The sequence below is a fragment of the Electrophorus electricus genome, chromosome 4 (genome assembly GCF_041902795.1).
Source record: "Electrophorus electricus isolate QZ-2024a chromosome 4, ASM4190279v1, whole genome shotgun sequence".
Classification (NCBI taxonomy): Eukaryota; Metazoa; Chordata; class Actinopteri; order Gymnotiformes; family Gymnotidae; genus Electrophorus; species Electrophorus electricus.
Window position 1 is genome coordinate 24630472 of NC_137500.1, and position 9636 is coordinate 24640107.

At 46.8% G+C, this 9636-nt stretch overlaps 1 protein-coding gene across 7 annotated transcripts in view; it reads right to left on the minus strand.

Moving 5' to 3' along the window:
* brsk2a (BR serine/threonine kinase 2a) overlaps window positions 1-9100 on the minus strand; it is a 112463-nt gene extending 103363 nt beyond the window's left edge. For 4 of the 7 annotated variants that reach the window (XR_014123284.1, XM_081712865.1, XM_081712860.1 and 1 more), the window contains exon 1: window positions 8681-9100. Coding sequence is in view for 5 of the 7 variants with exons in the window: in XM_081712865.1 (XP_081568991.1) it covers window positions 8681-8774 (94 nt within the window). In the remaining 2 variants the exon portion in view is untranslated. The remainder of the gene's footprint in view (window positions 1-8680) is intronic. The other 3 variants (XM_081712863.1, XM_081712862.1, XM_081712869.1) reach the window with 1 other exon arrangement.
* Window positions 9101-9636: the final 536 nt, after the last annotated feature.

Here is a 9636-nt window from a genome sequence, read left to right on the forward strand (position 1 = left end):
ACGCCGCACTTTCGGAGGCCTGGGGCACCGGCCATGCCCTCTGGGAGAGCCGGAGAGCGGCCGGAGGTCCTCCCCTGATCTTCAGAAGGCCAAGAGTTGCTCGGTTTCAGACGCCTGCAGCAAAGTAAGACTTGGCAGCAGCGCTAAAGGCTCCGCCACAGCCGGATAATAAGCACATCCGTACGGCGAGCGTTCACCAGCGCAAAACGACCGCTGCTAAAGTCAGCAATGGACATCACGGAACATACAATCCTGTGTGTGTGTGTGTGTGTGTGAGTGAGTGTGAGAGAGAGAGAGAGAGAGAGAGAGAGAGAGAGAGAGAGAGAGAGAGAGAGAGGCTGAGGTGTAATGGCATTCCCTAAAGTTCAGCTCTCTAGGTGATCAGACCAGCTGGCGTAATTTTGTAAATGTGTCCCGGCAGGAGGTTTCACTCCTGTCATCCACATACCTCTGGGAGATCTGGGGAAACACGCCGTCACGTCTCTGAAACACACTAGACTTAATTAAAAGGTCTGGCTTGATTTATTTAGCCTGTCTCGTGAAAGGCTGTGGTGCTCAGCTCACGGAGCCTAGAGCCATGGTGCGAACTGTCTTAGGCAGGGACCGTCACCAGTGCCCTTCACCGGGATGTCGCTGCCCGAGCGTCCTGCTCCGTCTTGCTCTGTGTCAGCAACCTGCAGACCTGGGACAGACTGGAATCTGAGCTCAAGAGATTTCTAATGTAAGACACATTACGTACTGATAAGCCAGTACGTTAATAACCATTATGTTAATCGCTAATTTATTACTAACAAAAAAAAATTCATTTTGGTCAGTCCCAGAAGTGCCAAATTAACATTGTTCTCGGGGCGGGGCAAAACCTAGGTAACCGAATCATTTCTCACAAAACAAAAACAAACAAACAAAAAACACAACAACAACAACAACAAAACATTTCAAACAGGGGACCAATCTAGTGTACTCATTTGGACTTGAAAACGTAAAAGTGATTTTCCTCGATTGATCAGCTTACAGTTAGCTGTCACTTTTCTGCAGCAGGTTTTAATAACTTTTTTTGAAAAACAACAACAACAACAAAAACAACAACAACTTCATTAACACATCGGATCAGTCAAGGACGCCGAAAATCAGCACTCAGCTGCAAGAATGTGCTGCTCTGGCACGTGTGCGCTGAAAACTTCCATGATTAAAGGCACTGCAAGGTACATTATCTCCAATCTTCCAACTAAACACACATTTGTTCCTGCTTTGATGAACATGATCTCAGTATTTTGCTACCATAATTTATCAGCAAGCAGGAATCGATGTCTGTGTGTGTGTGTGTGTGTGTGTGTGTGTGTGTGTGTGGAAGGCTGGTACTGTTGGTTACAATCTAATACACAGAGTACACAGCTATACAGGATCCTTGTGATGGTGCACAGAGCGGCAGTGGTGGTGGACAGGGCAGTATGGTCCATTTTTGGAAGGGGGGGGTGCGAAAAACAGAGGGAGCGAGAAAGAGTGAAGGAGAAAGAAAGAGAGGGGGAATGTTAATTGAATGGCCCTTTTTATGCAGAGGAACGTAGCTTGCTCAGCTGGGTAAATTCCATTAGCAGTCAGTGAGATCTAATCACCCTGCATGAAATTATTAAAAACCTTAGTGTATCGCTCCATTCCAGTCAGTTAGGGACGACAGCCACAATGTCACACCCTATTACAAACAGACCAAGGAGAAAACGCACACATGTATACGCACGCGCGCACGCCCAGCTTACAGCCCTGAGGTCAAAATGGCTGTAGAGACGCAATTCTAAATCCACCAGTCCACAGATTCATGGTAAGTGGCATACACACGCACGCCACATGAAGGCGCGACGGTTGCCATGGAAACGGAGCTACACATTAGCAATGGATAATCATCAACAAATGAGCTTTTTGGAATTGTGTGTAAAAACAAAAAAAAAAAACGGTTGTACGTTAGACATGGATGGGTCATTTTACCCCCAAACGTTACAAACATGTTCATCTTGAGGACGAGGTCAAAATGCTCCTGGGATATTTTGTTCAAGACAAGTCAAGAAAATCCAAGATGGAAATTGCCTTCGAGTTTGAAAAGATGGAGAGACAAAGTCTAAAAGTAGATGCAACTGGCACAACTCAGACGACAGTGAAGTCAGGGACTTCCGAGACCTGTGGCGGTGGTGCCCTTACAATAACTCCTCCATCTCCCCGTCGTCTTCTCCCTGCGTCTATCTGCATAACATCGCATTCAGTGATCCTCTCGCAATGACGCTGCTATAACGCTCGCGGTAAACGCTGCAGCCTACCGATCACGTAGTATAATCAAACAGGCGTTATCTTTGGTAGCTTCTCCTAACCTGTGGCGCCACGCTGTTAAGGGAAGAGTCTTACAACGGCCAATCCGTCAGCAGCAAGAATGAACCTGTGCCAAAAAAAATAAATAAATAAAAAAATTAAAAAAAATAAAAAAGACATGACAATAACATGCACTGACACCACAGATCAGAAAGTACAAGCTCACAGGTCCGCAAACATAGACAGTCTATAAAGACGTTCAGATGCATGAAGATGCACAGAACACCATGGGTGGAGAAACCATTTGATTGATCAGAAGTGATCAGAGCGCTCCTGGGAGTGTCCACGCCCAGGTCTACCCATGGTGCACTGGGCTCCCTCTAAGATACTGCTGCTGCTGTACCAGCTCAGGTCAAAGGCCCTCCCCACAGGGATGGCTGCAAAGCTTCTTTATTTATTCATGAGATACAAATGTTGGTTTATGACGTTGGCTCGTATAACAGGAGATGAAGTTAATCAGGAACTTTTCTACTGAGCAGAAACAGCCAAAAGCACTAACAGAACGCTCCACGGGGTCACGCATCCGGAGACACGGTGCCGGGATTACACCGTTTTAACTCACACGCGAAAATGAATGTAAACTCAGCGATCGTCTTAAAGGCAACAGAAACGGACACCGATCGGTGCCGCAGACTGCAGCTCCTCTCGCGGTCGGCCTTGCGGAGCTGGGAGACGGCACGGCCCCAAATGTTCCCACCGCATTAGCCAGTCCATTAACCCCAGTGTGAAGAGCACTCCCGTGGCACGGGAACGCCATATCAATCCATCCTCACTGCACCGCGGCTCTTCGCCGGGCCCCACTGGCCGACAATTGTGTCTGTGCCTTTGCGATCGACGCGTGCATTCCATGTTGTATTTTTTTTTTTAATAAAATTTTTTAGATATGTATATATAAAATAAATAAAAGTCGGATCCTTCAAGAATCTGCTTCTGCTCACAGACCTGACAGCCAGTGTTGGAAGAGTTTGCCATGAGAGCTTTTCCCCCACATTATTTATAAGGAAAGGACATGAGATTGGTATGCGGAACAAAAATAACGCCCCAGTACATTACGTGGCTGGCACAAAGATTTCAAAATAATAAATAAAAACATAATATAAAAACGAAACTCTATGATCTCTTATTATGAGAGACTGAGAAAGAAGTGTGTGTGTGTGTGTGTGTGTGTGTGTTTATGCATTCATGCATGAGATGGAAATAGATGATCAAAGTCTCCACTGAACTAAGTCCAAATACTGCATAAAAAGGCCTTTTTCTACGGACCAGCACCCCTTAAGCAGAACTAGGAGGGTGTTGTGGCTGGGGAGAACGAGCTTCCGCAGCCCACTTCAGTCCAATCTCCAAAGCTCCGCCACCGGGGTCCTGTCGAAAACATATCCCCTTTACAGTCAAAGGCACGATGGCAGTGAGTCAGGCAACAGCCAAGCATTACAAACCCAACTCGTCCAATCCGTCCGGTAGCATGCGCACGTGGGCAGGCAAAACTAATGTGTGTTGTCCAGGGATCCATAGCAAAAACTTTGCCTTTAATGGACATTTTATGAGAGCAGCAGTTCTGCATCAACAGATTTGTTCTTATTAATTGCAGAACACACACATTTATATATACACACACTCTCTCTCTCACTCTCTCTCTCTCTGCTTTTTCTGTTTTTATACATATCGTGATCTCTAAGGGGACGGTCTGTACCGCTGGACAGGGAAGGACAGAAAGGAAGCACGTCCATCTATCTCACCGCCACACAAAGCCTGGGGCGCTTGGCGGAACACAGCAGCGCTGCGTGGCCAACACCCGCCTCAGCCAAGCAGCAAACAGTCAGACTTAATCAATGAACCCGAACACAAACACCCCAGAGTCCGAACAAACGCTGGAGATGGCGAATCGAAGCAAGGCAGACCCGTGACGTCATCGATAACGGCATTCAGTCTCGCACGACTCTAATACCAAGGTACGACATTTAACTTGTATTTCATTTGACAACTTCATTCGTGATTTCGTCTTGCTTATGAATGCAGGGGCCTTACGTTGGGTGGTTGCCAACAACACAAAAACAGAAAGATCTCGATGCACGCTATTTCATTATTTATCTATTGGTTGATCTCAGCAGGGTCCAAACACGACCATGCTCCCCAGGTCATCATTCGAAGTACATTAAGCATGAGCATGGTGCTTTCAACTCACTGCCCCCGCCCCACCCCGATGAACCCAACTAGGCTGCTCCATGCTCACCAAACATACGCTGCTAAGAGAAGCTCTGCAACTGGTACTGGAAGATCAAGCTATTGCTGTCAAATTTAGGACCCGTAGTATGAATTGTAGCTAGGAAACAATAGCTATTACTTATTACACTGAATTATTGATCATGACATGCACTGCTCCACAGTGACATCTGGTGGGGCAGGACCAACAAGCCCCTAACACAGAAGTGCCTCTGTTCACAGGGTGGTAGACTCCACCCAGCGCCAGGGTGGGTAGCCTTCGCCAGGGCGGTAGCTGATGTTTGGTTCAGCTCTAACCCGGAGCCCAAGCGGATCGGTTTTCAACTAAAGCTGACCACCTCTGTAAAACTAGCCAGGCACCGCAGACCAGCAAGCACACGCAGGGCCAGGGTCACCCTGGCCACCTACCTCGGCAGGCGCGTCCCTATTTACCGCGCGGCCTTTTTCACTGCTGGCGCTCAGCTCGGGTCACCTGACTGCCACAGGCCACAGCTATGCCAGGACTCTCAACACTCCGCACTCGTTTACTGCTTACTGCAAACAAACATGACAGGGAGCAGAGGGACTTTCCACTCGAATGAACTGCGATCTGATAAACAAATCTGCCTGGTCTGGATGTTCCGGATAAGCTCGCACGAGCGTCTGGAACCTCCGGAGCGTGCCGATTCCTTTCCCCGCCCATCCATCATCATCCAATCCCAAATTAAATGCTATGGATTCCCCCCACCCCAACAGCTGGAAGAGTTTCCATTGATCTGACTTACTGATGGGCAGTTATTACTCACAGTCCAATTAAAGCTGCCTCGACGTACTGTGGTGGGCATTTAAAGCTCAACGCCCCAGTGAGCACAAATCCTGTAAATCGGTTTTACTTGGGTTTTGGAAAGGCAAGCTATTATCTTTGGGGCAACAATGCAAAAAATAAACACAGAAATCCACAGAAACACAATCCAAACATATAACAATTCTATAAAGTCGGGACTTTTTTTTTTTTTGCATGAGCTGTTGTCTAAAATCACTCTTTAGACTGAGTACTCGGTTAAATTACCCAGTCTGTTACCTGCTCATGTAGTCAAACATCAATTCACCAGAGAAAATCCTCGCTGTTGAGCCATGTAGCTAAATCAATAGCTATGCTTCTAGATCATTTCAGGTGCTGGCTTTCAGAGACCACAAAATCACTTTACATTCACATTACATTAAGGTTACCTTAAGTAAAACTTTATGATAGACAGCCTGATACTTAAATACACTTCCATAGGCCAAAATGACCCCACAAATAAGATTTTTTTTTGCCATGTAATTTGAAATCAAGTTCCGTGTATCCAGCATCATGCCAAAGAACATATATGTTTTTCGTATTTTATATTACCAAAATGTTTTGGCTCAGCATTATGCATAAGTTAGTTGAGTTAGTTTGTTATTCACCAGCTATTCGGAACTGGACCGTTCGGTGTGATCACAGGAAATCTGCTGCTTTTGTCTGCAAGTCAGCGGTTTGTAGGTACAGGCCTCGGGGGTGAAGGAAAATTATAATAGCCCTAGTCTCGCGCCTGAGAGTTTGCAACATAGTGAGAGAGTCCAGCAGATGCTGAACACAACTAGCATATAATATATCTTATTTTCACAAACACCATCAATAGCATTAACAAATGTTTTCTCCAGCAATGCTTCTTCTGTGGTTAAAGTTATCGCTCTGTCTTAGCAGTGTAAATAAACTACTGGGGGAAGCAAAATAACCACGCAAGAGAGAGGCAGACAGGGTTGCCTTTGAAAAAAGCCCATAGGATTCTGTTTGGCTTGCTCTGCAAAGCCATAGCCACTGTATAAACCCATCCTCTAAGAGACTGCCATGCAGGTCTGTATAAACCCATCCTCTAAGAGACTGCCATGCAGGTCTGTATAAACCCATCCTCTAAGAGACTGCCATGCAGGTCTGTATAAACCCATCCTCCAAGAGACTGCCATGCAGGTCTATATAAACCCATCCTCCAAGACCCTTCCATGCAGGTCTGTATAAACACATCCTCTAAGAGACTGCCATGCAGGTCTGTATAAACCCATCCTCTAAAAGACTGCCATGCAGGTCTATATAAACCCATCCTCCATGACCCTTCCATGCAGGTCTGTATAAACCCATCCTCTAAAAGACTGCCATGCAGGTCTGTATAAACCCATCCTCCAAGACCCTTCCATGCAGGTCTGTATAAACCCATCCTCATGCAGGTCTCCAACAAAGGAAACCAGTCATATGTGAGAGGAAATCCCAGGAACATACTCTGACCACAACAGGTGGTTAGTGTATGACCCAAATTTCACGCAACATATTAAAATGTTGTGGGGTTTTTTGGGGGTTTTTTGTGACGGGCGTGGTTGAAAGAGACTCCAATCAAAGCTGACCAACATTTTCTCTCATTTGAAAGGATTACCTAGCAACAAGAGATAGATAGATTCACATTGTTTCATGCAGATGGTTCTTCTATTTTTTATTTTAATGGCCGAGCCGTCAGAGAGGAGCCGCAGGATGCCTTCTCGCCAGGCTTCCGGCCTTTCTTCCGTACATCTCTGTCTGACCTCTATTCCTGTCACCCTTTCTACCGTATAATTTCAGAGTAGAGTGACTTTTCGTTGGCATTAGCAGTGAACACCAGCATGCCTAGTCCTATATGCCCCTGTCCATGTGAGAGAGGGAGAGAGAGAGAGAGAGAGAGAGAGAGAGAGAGAGAGAGAGAGGAGAGAGAGAGGGAGGAGAGAGAGAGAGAGAGAATGCACAGACATGCCAGACTTTAGCATGGGAGATTATAAACATGGCCACTGGGGCGGGGGCGGGGGCTGGGGGGGTGAGTGAGTGTGTGTGTGTGTGTGTGTGTGTGTGTGTGAGTGAGTGAATGAGTGTGTGTGAGTGGGGCGGGTGGGGGTGTTCTAATCACATAATGAACGTGGCATTGTACAGGGCTGGCAGATCAGCCCAGACCTTCTGCTCTATAAATAACAGATCTTCAGCAGTACAGGAGCCAGTTAACAAACCAGGACCCACATCAAACCATTCAGTCACACAATTCCTGGCTACTGTGAGCTAAATATACTTTTTTTTTTTCTTTTTTCTTTTTTTTTTTTAAATATGCCACTGCAGACTGTAACCTTCTGGGGGTTTACGCACGATGCTCAGTTTCACAGTTATAATGCAGTTTTCATGTTTAAATGACCGTTCCCAATACAATACACAGAAACAACAGTCAGAGAACTCAAGGTACACTGATATTGGGTTTTGCTGTTAAATAACGCAGCCTACGTCTATTTCACGAGGGAGGAGGGGAGTAATACGTGTACCAGACCGGGTTCTGCCAACTCCACGGAATATCCCAAAGCAAGTGCGGAAAGCCAGACGGACCGAGACGCTCTCAGCGCACCGGAACGCCGGGGGCACGGGACAAAAGCCCAAAGTGTTGCATCACTTTCGGCTCTCGCCGGTCTCTGCCGGCTGCTGCCACCCGGGAGGACGATCCGCTGTGGTCACATCAGGTAGCCTGTCTGCTGATGTACTCATTTTGGCCAACCTCAGGTCAAGAGTATAAGATGGTCACTTATTTGAATGTAGCGACATGCACCCGTGCCGCCGCATGGCAACGAGATGACGGAAAGAAGCTTTCATATGCAGCGAAGACCGGTCACCGCTTTTGAGGCAGACAGTCATGTGGATGTAAAAATAGATAGATGGATAGATGGATGGATAGATGGATAGATAGATAACAGGGCAAGTTTACATTCATGATCACATTCGAGCGCTGCACGCCTGGGCTGGGCTGGGGACCCCAAACGCCGCAACACACCCAAGTTGAAGGTTGAAGACAACACGAAAAATATCTTTAGACTACCCAGAACATCCACTTTACAGGTTAACGCCGAAATAAAGGCAGCAACAGAAGTGTCGTCGTTATCCACCTGTCACAAATAAAGTGCATTTAGTGGCGGGTGTACGGCAAAGCCAGCAAGCCTGGGGAAACATAAACTTGAGATATAGTGTTCTTGCGGTGCGATCGCCAATGCAACCGCAATCGCGAGCAGGCGAGGTGCAGCTCGGCTACATATGCGAGGCAGAACAAACCTGTCTGTCCTTTGCCGAGAGTCTTTTCCAACCGGTACGGTCCCACGTAATTGGCATGTTGGGCAGCACTGTTTTCTTTCCCAGTCGAAGACATGTTGCCGTCTGCAAAGCACGCACTTCAAGCGTTGTTGCGGTTATTCGGAGAGCACGCAATCCTCTTAAATATGTGGAGCGCCGGTCGATGGTTTGATGTTACTCCACACTCCCCGCTGCCTCCTCGCGTCGTTCTCGTGCTCTGTGGCGTGTTCCCCTTCCCTCCCGTCCTCTCTGCTTCGTTCTCCGTCGGACGGCGTTCGAGTTTGCGAAAAAGTCAGTCGGCGTTCCTCCTCTCGCCTTCGCAGGTGAGCAGAACGTTATGAGCCGAGCAGCATCGCGCGGCGCGGACGTGCACGGCTTCCCTCCGCCTGTGCGGGTGCGGGAGTAGGCAGGAGGCTCCGCAGCCTCTGAGCGTGATTGACGTGGACGCGCGCCATACAACGAGCGCGTCTCTTTGCCGCAAACCACAAGTTGCTGGTGCAGCGCTGTGGACGTCGGTTCGACATAATGAGACCCCAAGCGAAGTATTCCGGCTGCTCTCTTTAACAGGGATGTGGGGTCACTTTCTTTAACAACTATAATAAAATCAACATAGTACAATCTAACATAAAAAGCATACTAAAGAAAGTACTATAAAAAAAAAAAGGTCACAAGGGAGTGAAAATCACAATCTTCAATCCTACCAATAAAACTAAAAATACTGATGATATATTTAAATCAGTTATTGTGTATTTGTTACATTACACTAACCCGTTGAGTATAGCCTAATAAAGGGCACCCTCTTGCTTCTTTTTCGTGTGTAATGTGAATTAAAGTTGGAAAGAATACTTTAACATATGGATACTTTAACATAAGGATACTTTAATATATGGATACTTTAACATAAGGATATTTTAATGTAAGGATACTTTAACATAAGG